Source organism: Drosophila simulans, chromosome 3R, assembly GCF_016746395.2.
Source record: "Drosophila simulans strain w501 chromosome 3R, Prin_Dsim_3.1, whole genome shotgun sequence".
Lineage (NCBI taxonomy): Eukaryota > Metazoa > Arthropoda > Insecta > Diptera > Drosophilidae > Drosophila > Drosophila simulans.
Genome location: NC_052523.2, coordinates 23,667,650 through 23,692,783, shown reverse-complemented (window position 1 = coordinate 23,692,783; position 25,134 = coordinate 23,667,650). Strand labels below are relative to the sequence as shown.

At 43.3% G+C, this 25,134-nt stretch overlaps 2 protein-coding genes across 2 annotated transcripts; both read left to right on the top strand.

Moving 5' to 3' along the window:
* Nucleotides 1-12,132: 12,132 nt before the first annotated feature.
* On the top strand, nucleotides 12,133-13,057 carry LOC6729850. Its single transcript, XM_002105117.4, has 2 exons — nucleotides 12,133-12,468; nucleotides 12,719-13,057. Exons 1-2 carry the CDS (start codon nucleotides 12,217-12,219, stop codon nucleotides 12,932-12,934), a joined length of 468 nt encoding a protein of 155 aa, XP_002105153.1. The 5' UTR covers nucleotides 12,133-12,216; the 3' UTR covers nucleotides 12,935-13,057.
* A 34-nt stretch (nucleotides 13,058-13,091) lies between these two features.
* LOC6729849 lies at nucleotides 13,092-13,769 on the top strand. Its single transcript, XM_002105116.4, has 2 exons — nucleotides 13,092-13,351; nucleotides 13,410-13,769. The coding sequence occupies exons 1-2, from the start codon at nucleotides 13,150-13,152 to the stop codon at nucleotides 13,541-13,543; spliced, it is 336 nt and encodes a 111-aa protein (XP_002105152.1). The 5' UTR covers nucleotides 13,092-13,149; the 3' UTR covers nucleotides 13,544-13,769.
* Nucleotides 13,770-25,134: the final 11,365 nt, after the last annotated feature.

The window sequence follows — 25,134 nt, the reverse complement described above, 5'->3', positions numbered from 1 at the left end:
ATTGCAATTTAAAATATAATTAATGGTCGTTGCCGTAATTTATTGAATTTGCATGGCACAAGGCATGGCATGGCTGTCATTTCTTGTTTGCCGTTTGCCAGTTGGAGGTCCCTGTTTTGCGAATGTCCTTGCGAGCCGAGCGGAGTGTCCGCACATGCACTCACTTTTGTTTTAATGCACTCCGCCCGGTCGGTCCTGGTCGTGGCCGATCCTTCCTCGGCATTGTTGCTGCCCGGCTGGCCGGTGGTGCAACAATAACATCCCGATAATGACTGCCGAAAGTCCATTTGGGGCTGCAAAAATAATGCCCGGTTGCCACTTGGACGCGAAAGTTGGCGAACGAAAAGTCTTGCCAAAAAAATCGTACCAAAAAGTTTAAAAAGGCATAGAATGGCCAAAAATTGTGCTGTATTTTCAGAGAGAAAACGTTTTAAAATACGCATTTATTTATTAAATATCTGTCGTGTATAAAACAACTGGCTTTTAATCACTTCAATTTAATTAAATATATCATTCTCTTCACTCACAGAAAATATGTAAAAATAAATGAGAAATTTAAAGAAAATCTTTAGCTATTTTAGCCTAAGTTTTCTAATTTAAAATAAGCGGGTTTTCCCTTTAATTACAAGTGGTTCGTGTTCTTGGCTTCACTGACAAGTTTTTTTTACCCCCAAGAATGAAAAAAAGATTACCAATTTTGAAACGGAGTAAAATGGACCATTTTCGGCACCAGCCACCAAATGTGGCCACGCTGGAATGCCGGGCCTATTGTTTGGCCAGCATGGCGGATGAATTAATGGAAGATGGGACTTGGACTCGGGTCGGGAAAGGGATGGGATGGGATGGCATGGGCTTGGTTGGTTTGGGATGCATGGCGAGAAGGCGAGAATGAGGGCAGCAGACAAACAATCTTCCACGCTTTTTCCCCTTTTTTCTCGCTTCATTTTCCCAGCTATCTCTGGGCGGCCCTTTTGCTCGTTTTGGCCTGGTCCAAAGGCAACTCATTCTCGCTTCCTGCACTTTGCATGCCCCGCACTATTTGCAACTTGAAGAAAATGCCAGCGAATGCTCCATAATGGCCACCGCCTCCCCCGTCGACCATTTCCTCCGCTATATAAGTACTACTATATATAGAAGGAGTAACTCCCGGCGTTCCGTGTCATGTGCGTTACTTAAAACATACAAAATGGCGAGGAGTTGGCCTTTTAAAGAGAACGAGAGGGAGAGAGAGAGAGGCACCATTGCATCACCGGGGGAAAAAGGACCCACCGGGGCACCCGAAAAATTTACATACAAATTAGGGTTAATGAGCAGTGAAATTGTTATTTAACTTCAGTTGGCCCGTTAAGCGCTTTAAAGTGCCGGCACCGCTTGAGCCAAAAGTGTGTTCGAATATCTACGTATCTGTGTATCTACGTACTTTGCGACACGTTTTCGAAATTCTCTTTAGGAGCGGGCTTAAATGGGTGTCCTTTTAGCGCTTTATCGCTTTGCCGCAGAACAAGAGAATTTAATTAATAATCTTGCGCATAATTCATAAATTGATTATTGCGCATACGCCACGTGTTCTTAAATTAATTTTCATTCATAACTGTGTATATATAGCCATTTGTTCAGTTTTTACTGCCCCGCTGATGCAGCGCACACACAGAGTGCGAGTTTTATTTAAAATTTAATCAAACACTTTAATTTGATTAACAGCGCACGTCTTTCAATATAAATTTATGGCCGCACGACGCATAATCAGAGACCAGAACCGGAGTCGGAATGCCCGACTGCCGGAGTGCTCCAGTGACCAGCCGTAAAAAAGGGTTGACCACCAGCCCGATCTCGACTCCCGTCTTTCCCGGGCTTTCAACACATCAACGCCGTCATTTGATATGCGTACATGTGACGGGCGGGGTGGGATGGAAAGTGGGTGGTTGCCAAGTGGGGTCGGGAGACTAATAGCAGCACGTACGTTTGATAAAATATTTTATTGGCATGTATGGGTGCCGTCCTGGCGGACCCAGCGATTTTTATAGATTTTTCTAATGCTCCGATGAAGGGCTTTGCTTCCGTTTAAAACTCGCCTCTTTCTAGGCACATTTTGAAGTAAAAAGCAAGGGAAACATATTCAATTACAGAATACACATTTTGAACTTCATATAGCTCCAGGAAATCCTAGACTTTCCGTTCAATTTATTACTGAAGCCTAGATGATTTATGTGTTCCATCATTTTAATGTACCTTAGCACAAAGTTCTACTCTACTTACACCAAAACCAACTTCTTATCTTTTATTGATTGTTTTCGCCATGCACTTGCCATAAAATTAGTGCAACGTCTGAACGGCAATTTGGCCGCACAAATCATTTTAGCATAATATACAACTCCGGCCCAACTCCGAAGGATCCCAAACGAACGAGGATGGCATTTTTATTGGCCTACGTGTCTTTTGTGCCATGGCAGTTGCCACAACAGCCACACAACGCACTATCTCGTCATGCGAATCTGGAATAAATCTTTCATTTCATTTCTGGTGCACGGAAGTCACGGCCACCGGTCAGCAAGTTTTTCGTTTTTCATTTCTCAATTTTTTTGTTTGTCGCCTGCGAAATGCCATGGCGATATGAATGTGAAACAATTCGAGAACGCTGTCATCTTTGAGCGGATACTCGATTTTCGCTGGCGCATTCCATTGAATCGTTCGTTCGGCATAACTTCACAATTAGTTTCGAGTCGTGGATGGCGCGTAATTTATGCTCATTCGGGGGAATCCCCGCGTTCAATGAACCTGTCCACATCAACGCACGACCCACTAAATTGAATTCTTTGTTTTTGGCAACGAACGCAGCAGCAGCCAGAAAAGCTAGAGCTCCCATGGCTGAAATGGCAGGGAGGGGGAAAAAAAATAATAAGTGGAAAAAAGCAAAGCAAAAGTTTTTAGCAAACGGCAATTTTCTGTTATTTCATTTGTTTGCCTGCTTATATTGCCCGGAATAGTTGTTGTTGTTGTTGCCAGGACGCCCGTTTGGAATTTTAAATATGGCGTCTGTTTTGTTTGAAAACGGAAACGAGTGTCTGTCAGTTTATTTGCTTGTTGTTGCCCTCGCAGTCCCCAAAAACGAAGTCAACCAACTTTGGCAAAGGAAATGCCGCCTAATGTGTTAGTTTGTGAGCCAGCCAGCCAGCATGTGTATTATAGGTCGCTGTGTTTGTCCAACTTTGCTGGCAATTGAAAGGCCGTTGCCAGCGGCTCTGGCGAATGGGGATATGGGTGCAGATATTCCATTCATGATGATTTTTGGTGCTTAAGCAAACCTGGAGTTCACGCACAAAGAAAACAAAGTGCCATGACCCTTGGAAGTCTGTAAAGTCTGGCTAAAAGCATTTAACAGCAGCATAAGACGGAAAATCAGAATCAACGTATACTTTCACCCCTTCTATGGAGTAGAGAAGACGACATCTCTGGAAAAGTAGCATCAAATTTCAGCACACAACAACTCTCTCACACACACACGCACGCGCAGACATACAAATGACACAATTTTCCTCGAGCTAATAAAGTTGACTTTACATTTTTAATAGTCTACTTTTCGGCGCATTAGTTTTAATGCTTATGACGATGCTGTTTCGCATGCAAAATGCACGGAATGCTGGCGATGGTGAAGTCATCCCTTTGGGCCAAAACTGGACCCATTAGATCTGGCTTCCTGGCACCTGACTTGGTTGCCAAAACAAGATTTCTCACTCATTATGCGGGCCACAATAAATATTTGCCTATCATTTTGCTATTTGCATTTGCCAGCGAAATTGATGAACGTCCGCGGCACACGAGCAAATTGAATTGGCCGAGCCATTAACAAAACTGAATTTTGCTTATCGCCATTTGCAATGGCCTTTTCCCTACGACCCTCGAAAAATGACACACACACACTCAAACTCATGTGGCACATATGATATTTATGCAGATTTTGCCGCTGCCTAGTAATGAGTAGCAGATAAACATGGCGATAAATTACTGCATTTTTGGGCATTCATTATTTACCGTGGACCGCACTCGCAGTGCTGGCCAAAAATCGAAAACGCCGTAAATGGTATACGAGTATCTACATATGCACGCACTTAAATCAGGTCCGTCCTTGCGGCTGTCATGGGGCTGCTTTATGGCCGCATTTGCCGGCCATTTCTAGAATTACAACAAATTTTAATTAAATACAATCTGCAGCAAGCAATGCGCATATGTAAATGCAAATGGCTCGAATGCTTGCGGGCGAAACAGGCAACAAAAAAAAAAAAAATAAGCAAATTTAATGCATAAAATAAGAGCACACAATAAAAAGACGTCAAAGTATTTAGCGCACAATGCAGCAGAATGCGACCAAAGCGCTGGTAAAAAAAAACAAAAAAATTAAACGACATGGCCAGACCATTAAGCGGCACTTGCTCTTTTTCCCCGCCCACTTTCCACCCACTTGCCGCCCACTTTTCCAGCCTCCATTGCTCCGCAGCAATTTAATAATTCTCCCTGACTCATTTGCTCATTTGCCATTTGCTGTGCATTCAAATTTGTTTCTTGCAAAAGCAAAAATTGTAAAACAAGTGGGAAAAACGCATTTGACAACCTACAAACAGCGCAACCAAAAAACTGCAGCTGGAAATCATACAAATTGCGCATGTAGGGTATGAAAAAAAATTAAGTTTCGGATTGCTTGTTGCTGATGCCTGCCCGCTGGCTGAAAGTTGTTGCCGGTTGCCGTGACAGATGGGTGGACATTTTGTCAGCGAGCTACAAAAAATGGGCAAAAAATGCAAAAAAAAGATGGGGGATCTACGTCAAAACGATCTCGGAATACCCTTATTTCAAATCAAAAGGTGTGAAAATCTTATTGGATTATTGAAGTGCAGCGGAAATCATTGTATAAATTTCTGAAAGTGCGCAGGAAAGCATTTATACCCGGCAAAATATTGTTGATACTTTCCTAACTTTTACGCACTATATTATTTTGGTTACGTAGTACAGAACTCGTTAAATATTTAAAATATAGAGTTGCGCCTTTATCCCCTTGTATTTATTGGATGAACTTCTAGCTTTGTCGCTTATTAAAAGAAGCTTATCTTAGCAGCCAGCAGCTGGAGATCATTTCCAAGTTGATAATCTGGAGGGGAAGTGCTTGCCATTACTGGCTTTCAGCATAGCTACATTAATAATCTGGCTTGGCAAACTATATCATATAGTTGCCATTACTCCGACATAAGGCTCTTACGAGCGGAGACAAAAAACAAATTGTTGACGCCAGATACAAACAATTTGCAATTCAACAGCTAAAGGGATCAGCATGGGACAAGCGCATTTGCTGCTGGAGGATGGAGGCTGGAGTATGGAGTTTGGAGTATGGAGGATACAGGATGGAGGATGGTAATGGGAGTTGTATAAGGGATAGGGATTGGGACATTTTGGAAGCGTGGTGTGCAGAGCTGGAGTCAGAGGATTTGGCAATCCTACACATGTTTGTGTCTGCCAGTTCTGTTCGGTTAGGTTTGGATTCTGCTACGGTTTCTGGGCGTTATCAACAGCTGTCTATCTGTGCGTTCCACTTCAGTTGCTGTTAGTTGCGTTTTTTTCTGTGTTCAACTGTGTCTTACCAATTCACATCCATGCTCACGAAATGCATTTGTTTTTGGTGTCAACTGATCGATTTTTTTGTTACTGCTGTTAAAATTAATGAATTTGTTTGCATGACATTTGGGGTTTCAGTTGCTGGCCGAAAATTCATTGGAAGAGCGAAGACCATACTAATTAGCCCAAATGCTGTGATTGCTCTTCCCCTGTTAATTGACCATTCAATTGGGCCCAGCAACGACCTTGCCCTGGGCAATTAATGCCACATGTGGCAAACACCTGTCCCACTGCCCCACAGGGATCATTATTAATTACTAATTAATGAATATTGTTGCGTAACTGGCTCATTACGGTCAATCAGCAGGCGTCGAATTGTGTTTTCCTTCGGCCACTCCGAGCCATTTAACATTTCATTAACAATTTAGAGTACTTAAGTGTTCGGGTGAGCAGATGGAGGTTGAGCACGTGGCTAAAATGACTAAAAAGAAAACACTTAATGAAAATATTACGCGAGTGCGAGTAAATTGAAAGCCAAATGCATTTTAATGCCGCGTTCTCAACTAAAATGAGGCACAAACACAAACAAGGGCGCACTCACACTAGCACACATCCACATCCACATCCGCATCCGCCAACCGGAAGCCGCAATGTGCAATAAAGATGGCAAGGCGCGTGAGTGTTGGTGTGAGAAGCACTGAAGAGCACGGGTTTCGTGCACTTAGAAAAATGCACTTCCTTCACTTGCGAGAAAAAGTGTTTAATTAAAGCACTATTTATACATTTCAAGATAGGAAAGTGCAAGCACCTGTTAGTTCCGGTAATCAGGTTAAGTTCCCTATGCGAACTGCTCTTTTTTTCTCTCAGTGCTCTAGATGTGGCGGATGTTGAACGAGAAACTTTGAGGCAGCACGTAAAGATCGTTGCCATTGATTTATGCGCCGCGTGCCATTGCGAGCGTGAAGCGTGCAACAAGCTCGGCGCACAAAGAGCAGATTAAATGGGGGCAGAAGGGCTGGGATGGATGCCCGACCGACCAGGAGATGACCATGGAGCTGCTGCCGTGGCCAGCTGGTAAATAAGTGTGTCAACGTGGGCCCTCGTCTCCATTTACCAGCATAACAGCCGCCCACTCTCACTGACAGCGCAATAAAGCGAGCTCCAAAGTATGCTAAGACTCCGTCCGCCCCAAAAAACGTGCCGGAAATGCCCGAAACGGGAAATGCTGTTCTCCAAGCTATTTTGCGCTACGAAATTTGATTAAGTCCACGCTGGCGATGAGTTCATTGCGCGTGCAAAATGATTCGCTTAACGGTGGCAGTTTTTGCATAGAATCTAGACAGCGGAGTGGACCAACATTTTGCTGGATAAGCTTTATAGTTACATCTCAACGAAATTTACAAAATATCACTCATACGCCTCGTTGTACTAGCTTACCAAATTATTAATCATCTTAATAATTGCTCAATTGTTAAAGTATTTTATTTCCATCAGGCTTGTCAAAAGATACGTTTGTCAGTTTAAATATTTACCACTGGGAAACAATTAATGACAGGCGGCTCTGACGCTTTGTCGTACGACCCACAAAGTAATCAAGGCAAAGTGAGTGAGTAAGTGCAGTAACTTAAATAAGATAAATAAAGAGAAATTGCAATTACTTCTCAAAGGTCCACCCCAATTGACATGAGATAGCTGCAGGACATGGACAGTTACATCCAGCAAAGCCACGAACATGTTAATTAACGAACGGGTCATGGTTCGAACTGGCTGCAACTACAACTGCCAACCAGGACCTAAACCAATTACAATTGCTGGCCAAAATTGCGTCTGTCAATGGCTTCAATGCTCGATTTTTGTCACACATGACATGAGTTGTGCAGTCGGACAGTGGCCAAAATGCAGCGAGGGCCACAAATCGAACAGCGATTGTTGAACATGCATGTTCATCAGCGGCTGGCAAGTCCGCAAAATATAATCCAGGTGGTGGTCGAAATTTCGCAAAGCCCCAATTGGCGTTGACATGGGGCTTTAAGTAACGTGAAACTTGCTTCAATTAGCGGGGCACATCAATTTTTTACTCCTGCTACCCCTTTATTATTCATAACTGCAACGGGTAATGAGCCCAAATGAATATGATAAATTATGCAGAGGCGTTCGGAATCACAGCGCCATGAATGCCAAGTTAGCCAAGCGGTTACGGCCAGGCCAATTTGGCCAAAATGCGCAGCTGTTGTCGCGGCTGCATGATTTGCATTAGCCACGCCCAGCAAACTTCGATTTGAACCTTTTTTCTTAGCCCATCAGAATGCAGTTTTTTGGCGCAGTGCATGTTGCACGTCATGTTCGCCATGTTGGCCATGTTGGCCATGTTGCAGCGCCCTGATTTATGACCCCGGGTGTTTATTTGCTGGCCGTGTCCGAAAACTTGCCTCGCCGAGATTTATGGGCACCCCAAGACAAACCGCACGCAGCTTCTTGAGTCGTCGTTGGATAAACTGCACTAATAAGTTGCAGAGTTTAGGCCAAGTCAGCTGAGTGGCTGAGAGCTGGTGGCTGCCAGAAATGCCACAAGATACAAGGCAATAGACAAAACAAATGTTGGCAAAAGTTCACAAAGTTTTCAGGGCTCGAAAGGGGCAGGCAGCATAAATCGTTTTATTGAGCGCCATTCGGGCACAAAAAGTTGCAGCAAGGCAGCAATTTGCCAGTGCAACTCAAGATGATATAACCAGGCACAATAAAGCGTAAAACTTTGGGCCAGCAGAGGAAATTGGCAACAGACGGTCAAAAGTCGCTGTCCAATTGTTAATGGCTAATTATTTGAAGCTAACGTTTTTCCAATTCGGCTGCTCGCCCTGCTGCGCCTATGAGAGCAAAAACAGAATAAAAAAAACAGGAAGACAAAACCAAACATTTCTTGGCACATTTCGCACTGAAGGGACAGAAGCGCACAAGAAATGCACATAAATTTTACTTAGCCAAGTTGCAAAGAGTTTCGCCTGCCAAGTGGCAGCCAAAAGAAGTCAAAAGAAGTGCAAAGAGCGATAACAACAATAAGTTGCGAGCATTGCTCGAATGCACAATGCAAGTGGCGATAGTTTGCCATAGTTCAATCCCTCTATTTGCCTCCTTCGAAGGCACGCCCATGGCTTTGATGAATCACTCAATATTCTGGCTGGAATTTGTACCTAAAAACCCTTTTTAGTATCTATTAGTTGTGCAGACCAAAGGAGTGGTGTGCTTCGACACTAATTGGAATTTATACAGAATATCCCTTAATTAGTATTATATTATATCTTTTTCGAATTGAGAAGTGTAACGAATTAAGTATAATGTAAAAGTTGCACCTTTTCCATAGATAACTTCTTATTAAATATACACTTTCGTCACACAACTGGTACCTCAGCTCAGTCCGAAAAAGTGAATCCCCTCCCATCTCTGGTGCTACATCCTTTTAGTGTCAGGCAAAATGGGAAGCCGCCAGCGAAATTTATGCGAGTTTAACAAGCAGCTAGCAACAGCAAGGTTCCGTTACACTTTCTTGCAGCAAATAGGCATAAATTTGCATTTAATGTAGTCGACAAAAACGTGGGGAAGGGAAAAAAAAAGAAAATGAGCAGCACAAATGCCAAAAAATTATTCTGCTATTTAGTATATAATTTCCTCGAATAGTCTTAGTTGGTTCGGTGTGGTGTGTTGTGGTCTGCTTTTTGGATCCGTGGTCCGTTCTGCAGTCGCCAGGTGCCATTAAAGCCGCATAAATTTTTTAAACTTTTGCCAATTTGCATTGCAAATGGCTCGCACACACACACACACATGTCCCTGTCTAACATATACATACACATGTGTACATACAAGTGCAGGCGTTTGTATTTTCGCGTTCTGCATGTGGTTCCAAAAGCGTTTGGGTCAGTCTATTAAAATGCAAAGAGCCAAAACTCCATGGCCCCAAACACTCTCCCCGTCTCTCTCTTTCTCGCTCGTTTTTGCCGGCCGGAAGTCCATTTTGTCTTGTCGTTCACATCATAAATATGGACGGTCAAATGGCGGCTCTGTTTATGGCCAAGTCCTGTTTGCGTGTGTGTATGTGTGTTGCCGCTTTTAATGACAATTTGTTGAGGTTTGCATAAAATTTCAACGAATTTCATTTGGCACACATTTCGACCGTCTTCGCTTTTTACTTCGTTTTCCTTCTTTTTTTTTGAGCCAGGCATAAATTTAAATAATTTTCGCTTTTGACGCCAGTGAAGTGCTGTTTTTCAAGTGTGTATGTGTTTGTGGTTTATGACAGGCTCTGCTGGCATTTTACGAGTGGAGTGGCTGAGGATTGGTCAATTGTCTGGCCAACTGGGCTTAGACCATTGAATTTTCAATCAATCTAATCATCATCAATACATACCGGCTTTCGGCTCAGCTATGCTCATTCCATTTGCCACATTTTGAATGTCTTATTCATGTGCCTGCGGTTATGCAATGATAAATTTATGGCGCAGCATGGGTGTGCTCAATTCGTCTCAATGTCAACGCCCGAAGTTCTGCAATATTCACTTGTCATCAATATACTATAAACATATTTGTTTTTGCTAAAACATGAAACAAAGCCACAAAATATTACTTTTTTAAGCACAGATATGAATTTTATTTTCAGTGTGTTTGTCTCTCTTTTATTAGTTTATTACTTTCCACATGGGTGCTTCGACATGACGAAATTCTCTGGCCCCAAAAAACAACAAATAAATAACCAGGAACACTACACCAAGACGCGAACTAAGACATCGACAAAGTTGTCGTCAGTTCGCTCTCACTGCTTGTCACTTAAAGCGAAAAACAATTTTTCTCCAGCTGAAGAAGTGTGCGTCGACATGTGTATGTGTGTGTGTGTGTGGAAGCTATCTGAAAACCAATTTTCGTTCCTAAATTGATGTTTATAGCTATGTAGGAGCACGCCGACGTCGGCGATGAGAATGACGATGAAGAGACGATGATGCGGCCGTCGATGGCTATGATGAGCTTGTTGCGGCCACCGCTCGTCGCCTGTGATGAAGACAAAGTGCCAATGCGAAAAACTAAACGCCAAGCTTCCGAGAAATCCGAGCAAAATCGAGCCAAGCAAATGCACATAGAGAAAAGTTGCATTTAGCTAAAGCCTATCTCCAAAATAAGCACCATTTAAATATGGCATGTTCACACTGCATCTGAGTAAAGTTTATGCTGTGCTTTAGTCTCACGAAGCACGCAATATCTTCTAGGTTTTGTAATCTGTTAAGATTTTTTCTCCGTGCACTGCAAGTGAAACTCGCTTCCAGAGTGCGGCAATGAAAATCCTTTTCGACGCGACTCGATTCGACGCTGCTACCCTTCCTTCATTTGACAGCATTTTGATGCTTCCGCTTGTAATTTATGTGACACTTGCAGTGCCATAGATCAGGCAGCGGGGCCAAGAGATGAGACTGCTAGTTTCTGCTGGGATATCCTCGTTTTTATTAGGTCCTTGCTACTTTGGGAGCTGCTTTTGTGCGGACGCTTGATTTCCTCGAGCAAATTTGATCAATTGAAACTGGCGATAAACAACGGGTGGAAATGACAGGTAATCCACATGCTGCACTCAGTTAATTAGATGGCATAGGAAGTGCACATAAATAAACAATTAGGTGGCAGCAGATAACCCAAGCGTGTACATGCAATTGCTGCATATTAATTGAAGCTCACTTGCACACATCGCCTTCTTGGAGCTTGAACACCAGACCCCCTTCCAATGAAGAGTCCTCCCCCGAAATGACTGAGTCATCAGCCCGCAGATTGGCCCCAACTTGGGAGTAATTTAAAACGCTCCTGCTTGTGAATGCATTTGAAATGCTTTTGCACTGCCTTCCACTCGATGCGCTCGAGTGTCGCACCCCACGAAGTGGAGGGCAAATGCATCTGCCGCATCTGCCAACGCCAACGCCATTATCCTGGGCATATGTCTAAGTCAGATCAAAGCCATAATGCTGGCTGAGTGCAACTGGGGTGTAAGTGCGGATGACAGCGATATTAGGGCCAATTAGATGTCCGACTTTGCCGACGAGTATCACGGCGAAATGAAATGAATGGCCTTTATGGCACATTTGCTGGAAAATCACATTCAACGGCGATCAAATACCAGCCTCCAGGATTAGCTGAGCAGTTTGAATTGAGTTCTAAACTTAAAGTAAATAGAATGTAGCTTAGTACATTTTATTTAAACCTATTCAAAAACAAATCTTCTGAGCTGAGAACAACTCAAGATAATAAAGTTTAGTACCTTATAGCTATATTATTAACATATACATGTTGTTAGTTATTTCCGCATATAAGAGTATGTTTGATCACGTTCATGTTATAATTTCAATACATTTCTAAGTCCACTTATGTCACGACACGGTTCATTCATGAGTCAGTCACACCTGAGGCAAATGATGTCAGGTCTTTTCAGATATTTGTACAGCCGTTTATTTAATTTTATTCAGGGTCATTGAGAATAATCAGCTTGAGAGCAGTCGTCAAAAACGGAATGTATCCGAATCTTGTTAGACATTTGATCACATCTGCTTGTTGGTGTAGGATAGAAGAAAACCAATCCATCCATATAACGTCATGAAACTGCTAATCTGGTTGTGCCTCCTCGGCTGCCTGGCGGCCAGTGCCCATGGCATTTTCCTCGACAAGATTACCCCCCGAGGCGATTCATCTGGAAACGGCTTACTGAGCGATATCTTTGGACTCGAAGACTCGGATAACAGCAGCCAGAACAAAACCTCTCAAAATACATTGCCAGCGTCTGGAATTTTTACTCCGGTTAAAGTAGCTGTTGACGTTATTCAAAGTATATGGGATGAATTTTCAAAGGTAAGTCGAGGCTATATAGGTGAAAAAACAAAACCATTAAGATATATAGTGGAAAGATTATCACCTTTGTTCTCGAAGACAATCATTTGTTTTTAAACGTATTGTTAGCAGATTTTGTGTCGCTGCAAATAGAACTTGGTCTGAAAGTTGTCGAAATCCAAATATTGTACAAAGTATTGTATAAGTTTGTTGATTCTAGAATTATGCTTTTAACTGCTGTCTGTAGTGATACTTATTCTTTCTTATACAGGGAGTTTTGGGCCTCATGGGCAGTTTTGGTACCGGTGATAATGGAGCCGAATCACCGCCATCTGCAAATACAGCGCCTACTACAACCGAATCTACGCCGCCATCGCAAGAAACCACAACGACTAGAACGACGACGTTTACAACAACGGAATCCAGAACCGAATCGCCGGTGGAAACAACCACAACAGATTCATCCACGAGTACTTCGCCGCCATGAGGAGAAATGCTGTCGCCTAACCTTCGCCTCGGATATTGCTCGTCATTGTTTGTTTCCCAGCTGCTTTCTGTCTGGGGTATTTAAACAATGAGAATGTAAATATAAGTACCAGCCACGCTTCTACGCAGCTTTTGTTCATTATTTCGATATTGTTGGGGAACCTCGTTAAGGAGAAATTCATAAAGAGTTCTTCGCTCATGGGAGTTTGATCGATAATGTCTCGACTTAGTAACTGTCTTTGCATCCTGCTTCTAACTATCCAATATCCGGATATCGTCCTGCCAGCTCCTGCTGGAAATATTCCTCTTGATGCATCCGATGGCCTTGTGACCTTCAGGATGACTATTGACAAAGAATTCGATCAATTGCTGCCCGAACTTCAACTTAGATTGTTGCAGGCACAACAGCAGGAAGATGGTAAGCTCGATCTATAGAATATATAAGATGTATATATATATAATGGATTGCTCTTCAGATTTTGAAGTGGTGCGCATGCAATTGCTGCAGATGAACTTACTGAAGTTGTTAATCGCCTTGGATTGCCTTATCTTGTTGTGCATTTGGTACTACGCCAGAGATGCAAAATATAACCCGGTGCAAAACGTTTGACAACTTTTTTTGCCTGCCTTCATTTCATAATTAATATAGTTCGTATAATGTAATTAATTGAGGGGAAAAAACATGAAATTCCCAGTAAATAATACCATTCTGTTAATTAATTTTCAAAATGTTATAGGTCTGAAAAGTTAGATCAGCTATTAAATTGTAGTGACTACATCAATGAAGCCCTAATGGTGTGTTTTAAATAAACTGTTATTGAATAATTACGAGCCAATTCACGCCTGCTGTTTGTTTAGGCCCTTTTGGCTGGCATCCAATATAAAGCCAGTTCTCGCAGCACACAAATTCGCCCACCGAATGCATCGTTAAATATCGACAACAGTTGGCTCTATTCCGTTGTTTGTTGTTTGAACTTTTGGTTCATAAATATTAACAGCTATTAAAGCACAAACAAATACGGGCAAACAAGGCCAGCAGTTCAGCCCGGCAAATACCAGCTAAAAATTAATTTTAAATTTTAAAACTAACTGCATGCAATTTACGCGCAATTTGGCCAACGCCTGCAAATGTAAAATGCAGCTCGTGGCGTTCATGCCATCAGGTGGTTGGTGGCTTTTTTGTGGGTTCAGCCTTTTGGCCTAATGTTCATTTAATTAAAAGCGGAAATTGAGCAAGTGAGCCAGCCAGCCAGCGAGCCAACGAGCCAGTGACCAAGGCGGCTAAAAAGCGACGAGCCGTGGCCAAGAGTGTCCTAAGTGGCCGGGATGCTCGATGTTCGCCTTTCTGCTCCTTCTGCAACTTTTTCCCAAGTCGGTGGGAATATTAAAAACGGAAAACACTTTGGTGCAACTAATTCGCACAGGCTTCCACTCCGGCTGTCCTTTGCCATGTTTTCCTATTATTTTATACACACTTTTTTTGGCAGCCTGCTTTCTTGGCCGGCAAAGTCTTGGCAAAAAGGGCGGCATACCGAAACGAGTTGAGAGTTGAGCTGAGCTGAGCTCAGTTGAGTTGTGTGGAGTGGAAGTGAAGTGAAGTGAAGTCGAGTGCCGAGCAAAAAGGAAGCAAGGCGGCGCAATTAGCAAGTTTACTGCATGAAATTATGAAACGCTTAATAAAAGCGTGCTTCGCAAGAAAGAAAGCAAGAAAAAGGCTAAAAAAAGAGGGAATATTCGTACAATATATTAAAACACAGAGCTTCACAAGTGCCGGCAAGTTAATTAAAAGACTCGCATATTTGAAAAGTTTGCCCTCCTCATTTTTCCATAGCCATCACAACACCATCACCATTACGGGTATCCAGTCGCCGCCACCCCATCATCATCAGCGTTCGAGGCTGCAATTTAATCATGTAAGTGCTGGCAAATTGTTGGCTAAAATTAGAGCCAGACAAATATTGCGCATACGCCTAGTATGCCAGTATGCCTATATGCCTAGTATCCGCGTTAAAAGGATGTTGTTGGCTGGTTGCTGCTGTTGCGGCCGCTGTTGTTGCTGTTGCCAAGTTTTATGCTAATGGTTTTCGTTTAAAGCCAAAAGTAATTTATTGTTGTCAGCGGGCGCCATCAAAAATGTTGCTGCACATTCATTATGCCTCCGAATTTGTTTTCGTGTGTGTGTGTGGGTACTTTCGAGCACACTCTTATGTGGGCTTGACTTGCATTTAAATTTTAGCCAGCCAAACAAAGTCGAAAAACTTGCATAGAAATTAAGTTGGTGTTCTTCGGCAAGCAGCCAGAGTCCTGCCAAAACAAAAAATGTTTTCTCTGGCGATTTGCTATTTGCTGGAGCATAGCTAAATATGCCTTAAATATATACTAAATTAATTTGGCTTGAGCCAGTTTTTCATCCAGCTGGCCAAACAAACAAATGCCGAGTGCCTAAGCCTTAACTAAATTTAAATATTTCACTCCAGCCACCAGCAGAACCATTTTATTCTCTATGCCATGTGACACGTTCGCAACCCATTGGCCCACTGGCTGGCCGGGAAAGGCGGGGAAAAGCGGGAAAACTATGCCAGAAGATAAAACAGCCGCGAACTTTGCAACATGTTTACGGTAAAAACGTGATTTTCGGCACAAAAACGGAGCGCTTGACCAAATGTGGCCAGGATCTCTCGAACCCTTTGCCAACTGTAAATAAGTTGAGTTAAGCGGCGTGGCACGCGCAACGTGAGCCGCCCGCAAACCAAGGCAAATGCCCGACCACAGCCATAAAAATTAAACATTTGTAGCTTTGTCACGTTTGTGTTGACACTTTCTTATCACAGTCGGGCGCAATGAGGGCCATCTACCCACTTCCGTTTCTTGCTCACGCCACCCACTCAACTCCACACCACCCATCCCACCCACTCGACCCGGCCTAAATATGTGCGTGTGCGTGTCAGCTTTGACTGCCTGGGTGACCCACCTGACCCACCGTGGAAATAAAACTTCAGGTGTGTGGATGAGTGTGTGTGTGGGACTGACACCGACCTCTGACAACCAACCGAACCACCCAAACCGCCCAACCACCGTACCCACTCGTCGCAGCATATGCCAAGCGATTTCATTAAAAGCCCAGCAAGTGCGGCAACGTGTCAGCCTGATTCTGGATGTTGGAAGCTGGATGTTGGATGCGGACTGCTGGATGCTGAGTTTGCGGCCAAGACCCGGCCGCATGCCAAATGCCAACTTGGCGGGTTCTAGTGCCAGTTTTCGGTGGCATAATTTGCGTTTTCTAATTAAATGCGATTAGGGCGACATCACCTGCTAGTAACTGGAATTTGGTCATGGTGGTTTTCCGAATTTTTAATTATGATGTGGGCTGAATTAATATAGTTTTCTATGCTAGTAAGTTAAGCTGTATGCCAAACAATTACCAATCAAATTTTGAGTAGTTCAAAGATGTTGATATAGCCAGGAAAACAATTTTTGCGTGCGAGAAATCATTAAAACGATTTCGTAGCAAAATCTAGCCTTTTCCCATATTCACCATAACGTGTTTCCTTTCCTAATTTAAGGACCTCCTTTTCAGCAAATGCGGTGAGATGGCAAACTAGCAATTTTCATTACGAGTTGAAGGCAATCCTCTCAATTTCCGAGCAGAAGTGATTTCAATGGCATTACCCCACACTCCCATTTGACTCGGCCAACATCTCAGTTTTTAATTCGCCTCCAGAAGCTGGCTCAGTTTTAGGCCGATATTTGCATGCGGTGTTGGCCGAAGTGCTGGTCCATATTTTTCGGTCAGAGGTTGGGCACGGATACGGAATATGCACTCTATTCCGACCACTTCGAGCGAGAAGGTCCGGAGCTCCTAATGCGTTGCTCTTGGCTTCAGGATGGGCTTGATAATTTCATTTGCATATTGTATACGGGGCACTGTTGCTCCTCGCATGCTGAGATACATTTTGTGGCTGAAATTTATGACATGCCATTTGAGCTGGGGCTTCGAGAAGCGAGGAGCCGTCGTCCTTTGGGGAGTTGTTGCCGAGGTGACTTGGCAACTTTGTTGCCATGCAACTTTAATGAGTTGACGCACGAGACCACAAAACTTGACACCCAAAGGCTTTAAATTGAAAAAGTTTAATGGGCATGCGTATTTGATTAAGGTTTGGAATTCTTTTTAATCGTGGTTTCGGCGGTGCCTTTGTGCTCGGATGCAATAATGGCAAGTGGGTGCACGGATGCACATTTATTGACAATTTCGTGTGTCTCCCTTTGACACCTGATATGTAGGCGAAAGGTGAATTGGTGAAAGGACGGCGGAAGAGGAAGTGGAAATGGCTGCAAGCGTATAATATTTGAATTCGGCTTGGGGCTTTGCTCGCAAACTTTTCTGCTGTCCTCCAGCGACAAGGAAGTTGGCAGAAGTGGCGAGGACAAAAAGTCCTGTGGCTTGCTGCCTTTGCTTATTGCTGGCAATTCAATTAAATGCAGAGCTGCATGAAATGCCCTCTTCTGAGAAGGGCCATGTGTGTGCGCATCGGAAATCCATAAAATGCATCACATGCCATCAAAGGCTCAAAAGTTTTTCCCAAAGGTGCCAGAACATTTATTATGCGGCAGGCGTAGTGTGGGGATTTCTTTTTTTTTGGTCGCTCCAGCTCGCACAGCTCAGCTGAGCTATTTGTCTCAATTGCAATCAAACTTTGTGGCTTCCACTCGGCTCCCTTAGCCAGTTTCGCTTTTCTTTTCCCCATTTTGTCACGCAAATTGCACAAAAGTTGGATTGACTTGGGCGGGAAATTAAGTTGATGGTTTCTTCATGCCAGTCGCAAGTCCTGATTCTCGACGAGTCCTTTGTCAGTTCGCCGTTGTGTTTGCTTTGCTCGTCTACGCATTGTCATCGCCGCTTGCCTTGTACTTACTTATTTAACTTGCAATTTTGCCCAAAATTCGCAAGCATATTAAAAAGTTTTCGGCTAGCTTGTAAGTGGCGCACTCGTCTGAAATAATAGCTGGCTGCCGGCAAGGATGCACTCTTTAATTGCAGCAGCTTAAGGAAATCAAGAGTGCACACAAAACACAGAGCAGAAAAGAACAAAATATCGCAGCAAGTACATAGTGAGACTGAAACAAAACCAGAGCGCACCCAAAAAGAGAAGATAAAGCCGGGCCACAATGCACTCAAGCGCATTGACTTCCAACTAGCTTTGACTTGTGCCAAGCCAAGCGTGGATGGGCCAAAGTAGCTCGGTTGACAACCAAGACAGGCCCGACTGAGCTCGTCCTTCGCCTCGTTCCCTTCGCACCGTGGCACCGTGAAAATCAATTGGGCACTGCGCAAGATGCTGTCCAGGATCCCCAGCTGGGCCACCAGGCTCCCCCGGGTGTCGCCTGTTTGTCTACACTGGGATATTGGCAAAAAGTTTTTAAGTTCGTGTATGAAGGTGAGAGAGCAACATACAATAGTATCACTTTTATGCCATCCAAATCTCTAGAGGCTTTAAACCATTTGAAAATGTATGTAATAAGATAAACATTCTTTTAAAGAAATGTAACATGCAAGTATAGTTTCTAAAAGAAGTGCACATCTGTTTTTCTTAGTGTAAGGGCATTTAGCCAGGAGAGATGCGGGCAGGGACTGCAGCTGAGCTGGCTTTAGGGCGGCATTATGCATGCGTTTGTGCATGAATATACTGCTGAAATGGAAAAAAAATGCAACAATGTTTAAGTCAACTTCCGTTTCCGGTGCTGCTTATGTTAACTCCTAGGCGAAACTGCCTCTGTTTCTGTTATTACTATTACAACTTCTGTTTCCTTTCCGGGTTTCCTCTGCAGCTAGCTTAATTATATATGAACTGCCACACTAATTGCCAAAACGGTTGCACGTTGCGTATTCGTATGCGTATCTGGCAAACCCACCAGGCGCACCCACACATTACGTATACGCACCGTACGGAATGCGCCATTTGTGGCGCTCAATGATTGAATGAGTGTTTGTTGTTGTAGGGCGATTAAATTACGTTTTGTTTGACTCAACACACAAGCACAGAGACACAGTGTGTAGTTCTCGCAAAAGAGGCAGGTCTGAAAATCTAGTACATTTGCCATTTGCATTTTCCCCGTAACAGTTTGTTAAGCTTTGAACTTTTGCAAATTACATGAGTCCTGCCACAGGATGTATGCTGTTTACTGCCCTCGCTGTCGTTCCTGTTGTTTCTGTCGCCAGTGTGCGTATGTACGTCTACGTGTTTGTCTGTGCTAATGTGTCACAATCTGCATTGGCGTTAAAACCTCAGCCGAGCAACGCCCTCAGCCGAACCCACCCACCAACATTGGGCGCAAATGCATTTGGCCAACGTCTGGAGTTTGGGTACTCTCAAATTGAATTTGTTATCAAATTAGTTTCATCAAATTACCATTAGGCGGCAATTTGATGCCCTACTTATTCCAATGTGTGCGTTAACAGATTAGGGCACAATAAGTCGAGCTCTCAACTTCTTCATCTCTTGCTGTTCGGAATTCGGGGTTTTTATTGTGATTTGTTTACAAAAGTGGTATATTGCACTTGGAAGCTTAGCTAATGTTACCTAAAAATGCAAAAACAGAAGTGGGAATACAGCAGCACTGAGTAACCACCAGAATGGCATTCCGAAAGGCAGCCAAAAACAGAAAGATTTGTTCCAATAATGCCTTCAGCCATACTTTGCTCAGCCACGGCTCCATTACATCCGCATGGCCCTCCTCATATCCCTCTCATCCGCCGACTTGAAGACACAATGGCAACGCCAACATATTGCCGCAGCTGTCCATGGATGTCTAGGGGGTTGGTGGAACCTCCTGATAAAGAGGGGGCCAAAAAGTGGGCGTTCGCCTGCCGAGACAAGTGCATTACAACGTACTAGGTTATTGATGTATGTTTGCATAATGTAGACGGAACTATATACCCAGATATATATGTATGTGTGCTGGTTGGCTGGCTGGCTGGTTGGTTGGTTGGTTGGATGGATGGACAAGGAAGGGACGAACAAGTAGCCAAGGAGTATGCTAATAATGTTTGTGCTTCAATCACATGGAAAAACAATATTGAAAAATACAACTTGTATGGCAGCCACGAGCAATCGTTTAGGGCCAGAGCTCAAGCATTGTTTATATTGCCTCAGCGGAGGAAAGCAACCCAACACCCATCGCCCATCGCCCATCGACCATGGCCCTTATAAAGAGTTATGACAATGTTGTGTCAAAGTGTTATTGTGCCGTATTTTGTTGCGCCACAAAAGCAGTAGCAGTAGCAACATTGGCGCGTTTAGATAGCCTGCAAATGATCCAATTCGGTTGGGGTTAAGCGGCCCAGTCCGTTGAAATATATGGAAGATGGAGCGATTTCAGCTATCTGTGCTTGATTGAGCGGTTGCCCATGTCCTCGAGGACGCCATCTTCTTTACAGATGCTTCCTCCTCCAACCGAATGCCAATGCTGGGCGGATGTCCTTAACCCTTAATTTAAGACAAGCCATTCGATGTTTGGCAAATTATTCCGCACTTGGCTTTTGGCTTTGAGTGCTTTCATTTACACAGCCCGCAATGCAATGCAATGCACAAATCCCTAATCTTTTCAAACGATTCTTTTTAATTAGTATCCAAGAATTTCGAGTAATTTATTTAGATGAAAGCCAGGCCATTGAGGCAGAGACAATTTCAAACCACAACTTCAAGTTGCAGAAATCTAGTTTCAATTACACAAGAGTGTTCAACAGCAAACATTGAGATATGCTCGAGAGTTATCTCTGCATATCCGAATGCAAAAACTCGATTTGATTGAAAATTAAGTAAAAAAGCAAGCTATACGTTATATGTATAAACAAATTGTGTTGGGAAAATAGATTAATATTTCTTTGCGTTTGGCCAATCGAAATATTGAAATTTAATGGAAAACCCATTGAATAAGAGTGCCGGAAAAAGAACCAGCTCTTAAGTGCATTTAAAACATTTTGGCAGCGGGTGTAGAGACTGCATTTTGGATTCCGGCCAAATTTTCTATTTAGTGGTGCTAATGCTAATGGTTCTTGGCCAACCAACCTCGAAAACCTACCAAAACGAATGGTGTGAACATTTCGCATTGCCCCGCTGGCATAACTTCTGCACCCACAGACCTCGTGGGCGTGGCAGTTGAAAAGTTGGCAGGCTCTGGAATTTACGGCACTCCGGCACAGAGATCAGTTAACGATTTGCCACCCAAATGCAGTTCCATGGTGACAAGTTGCTGCAGCCAGGTAGGTGGGTTGGCCCAAAAAACACAATGCCTTTGTGAGTGCTTTGAAGGGCTGAAGGGCGAGGATTGTATGAAACAATGACACCGAGGTCCCTTCCATAAAGCTTCTTAGTCTCTCAATCCCCTGGGTATTTCGATGTCTGTTGAGTCTGCCTGCCAAAGGCCGACAAAATGAACACATTTCCACCCAGTTTTCCAGTAGCACACTGCAACTGCGATTGCAGTGGGAAAATAACCCCTTTTGTCTTTGTTTTCCTAGCAAATAATTAAGTACGTGATGTGTGTCTCGTGCTGAGACGTTTTTAAGCACTTTTCAGCAAACATTTACACAGCAATTAAATGTTTTGCATGTCTTTGTTTGCATCGAGCAAATACTATCACATGTCAATGGATCCACATCGGCTTTTGGCTTTGGACTTGGATTTGCCACAGCATTTTGTCAGCTTCGCTCCCAGATTGCCAGCTTAAAAACTGTTCACGTGGCGCCATCGATGGCATTTGGAATTTGGAGTTGGGAATGTGCGACGTCAACAGACGTAGGCAAAATGTGAAAAATGTGTGTCCCACAAATAAACAAATCAGGTGCCGCACTGAGTCCTCCTCCACTCGCCTTCTCATAATTTATGGCAATCCGGATGGAAGGGACTCCGGACTCCGGACTTCGGACGCCGGATCCCAAAGCAAGGATCCGAGACCAATCCAGTCACCGGCAACTAAGGAGCCTAGCTGAAATATTGGTCAACATTTTGCCCCACCCGATTTGTTTATTATTTCCACCCAGTTCGCTTGGCAGAGGTCCAATCCAGGAGGCAGGAAACTCTGCCGGATCCGGACTTCGAAGACGACTTTTTCGAGAGCACAGGGCACAGGCAGACGGGCTCAAAAGTAAAATGGCAGCTGCCTACGTAGCACCCTCGAGTGTATTGGCATACATATATAGCCATAATACCCATAAATATTCCAAATCACTTCAGCCAATTCGCTGGTTGACCTGGTTCGTTCAGTTTCTCCCGGGGCATTGGCTAGATTATTGTTTTAATTACTGCTCATTCAGCGAATCAAATCATTATGAAAAGTTTGCGTAATGGTTCGTTTTTCTCGGTTTTTTTTTATTATGCCGTGGAAAAGGGTTTTTCATAGGTCGGCGCAGGCGAAACTAATATCCACTTGACCATGTGTTGAATTTAATTAGTTCTTTTTTGTAACCCCAATATCATTGATATCCAAACATCGGTTAGTTTTTGCAACGCATTTTAATGACTTCTATGGATGTGTGTGCGCGTGCTCTGGTAATGTCAAACGCATTTTAAAGGGCTCTTTTTGTTTAGTGCTACAATTTACCGCCTTTTTTTGGATACTTTATTAAAGTGAAAACGTTGAATGTTCGGTTGTATTGCAGATTTAAAGCTGTTATACACTGTAATTGAATCAAATGTATTTAATCCACACTTTATTTTATGGATAGTACTTGGTTTCTATATAATGTATACATAATTAGTTTGGCCAAACCTTGTCTATGTAGTTAATTGGAATGTGGTGCATGGCGGCCTTTGCTGGTTTTAGCCCAATTGGCTTTGCAAATGCCCGAGAGTGGTTATTGCACTCAAGCACTAACCCTTTGAGCTCGAACTGAAACTCCAACTCAAACTGAGACCCCCGGCAAAATGACCGGTGTGTAAACAATGCCATTGGGCCCATACACTGCTATTTGATGCTTTATATTAAAGCTCTGCTGGCGGACCATTAAGGGATCCTTTGCGATGGCAGGTCCGGAATATTATCTAGTGCTTATCGCTCACTCAGCGTGCTCGTCCATCGATACATAATACTGCTGCAAGGTTGCGAGATTGTGGGTTATTTGTCGTTAATATGCAAACAGTTAACTGCAGCCACGCACATTACCGCCGCATGTGAGTGTGTGCGTGCGAGTGTGCGTGTGTGTGTGTTTATTGCATGGCTTATCGGCCCCGAATGTCCTGCATGTCCTGCACGCCCTGCATGTCCTTGCTCGGCTCAAATATGGCCGGGTTCAATCATAACCGGAAGCGGAAGTTAATTGTGCACATGTTTAATGCAGCCAATGGTTGATGGTTTAAGCACTGTTCCCCCTCCATCCCCAGTGACAACAACAATTAGCGAGTGCAAATATTGTGACGCTGCCGAAGATTACAAAATCCAGGCCAAAAACCAACCGAATATTCGCGTCCTGCACAGGCAAGCTGACGTATAAAATGGGGGGGAAAAAAAAGAAATGTAATTTGTCGCTAACCAAGTGTGTACTAACCTCATTTTACTAAAAGCATTAAAAATAAAATGTAATCACATGCTTCATAAAAGTAATAACTACACACACATACACACACACACAGAGATGCTCGTTTCTGTCTATGATAGAGCTTCCTGCACTTCAAAACGTGCCTGACTACGTGTCGCTATAAAAGTCCCTCCAGCAAGTGTGCGAAAGTGTGTGTTCTGGTTGTGTTCCACTCTCATGTCTGTCACTGCCAAGAAGCAAGTACGTACTCCGTTTATGGGGGCAAAGAACGAAACAAAGTTAAAAATATGAGTATGTATCCTTGGTCAGATCTTGAATAAAATATTACCCACTCTACTGCTACAAAGTTTCCTCAGACATCAAATGTTAGGCAGCTTTCGAATAAGCTAGTTACTCAAAGTATAACAACTCTGAAATAAACTCAAATTCTAAGGTGCTTCGGTGCAACTTTAACTATAATCTTTATATTTGTATTAATTTTTATATACTTTACTTATAATTTAAGATTCCCGCATAAACCTTACAAACGGACCGCCATTGCCGCCATTGTCTATGTCAAAGAACTCATGGCACTGGAATACTGCCATTGGCGTCTATGTGCATTAATGTGCGTGAGCACATCTGATTTTTATGAGACGATTATGAGTTGCCTTTTATTATTTGCCATTGGGTTGGCCAAAGTGTTGCGGCAAGCGCACACGAACATTTGCCATTCGAATTCCCTACCAATCAGGCGTTTCAGGGGGGTGGGACTCTTGAGCATTAATTAGTGTCAACACATAAGCTCACTTCGAGTTGGAAAAATACCCGAGTTGCTGAACAAAAACGTTTTCAGGTGGTCCTAAGCCATTGCAGCTGCAGTTGGCTTCTTTAAGCTTCCGTCGATGGGTGAAATGAAAATCCGAAATGACTTTACACCCTGGCTCTCACTAAGGACAGCCGATCACTGAGGAAAAACAGGAATTTCTCTGAATTTATTAGGGCATAAAAATGGTTATCGAAATTTAAAGCATTTCATTTACACCAAGAGTAATGATGTATATTTAGAAATTAAACACTTGAAGGATTATTTCTACGTTTTCGGAAACATATTATTTTCGCAGTGTCCTTTTTGCTGACAAAAGCCGTGTGAATGAAAGAAAATCTTCTAGCCGCTTCAGAAATTTGCCTGATACCCAATGTGTCAAGTGTCGCCGAGCTCGTTAGAATGCTAAGTCGATTCGGAAGAAGAGCATTGTCATGTCGCATATGACAGCAAACAGTTGCAGTTTATTGGATCCTTCACTCTGTCGAGGATTTTGCTTTTCCCAAATTTTAAAGTGAATAAATAAAAAATTCATCCTGATTAATGAAGTGCCCTACAAAGTTTGAGATTTGCCGCATGACCTGCAGCACGATTCGGTTCGACTTGACATCTACCCACACTCGCTAGATTCAATTCGATTTATCATAGAGCTGGAAATTTTGCTTTAGGCCCCCAACTTGGAGCCTACTCGTGCGAATATATATAAAGAAAGTATGAGTAATCTGCACGCTCACTTGGCCACGAATCTGTGCGTGGCAGCAACGGCCTGAGTGGCAAGCTTCAAGGCTACTTACACTCTAAAATGCTGTTTTCCTGGAAACAATTAAGAAGTGAAGAAATGCAACTTCTCAGAAAGCCGACA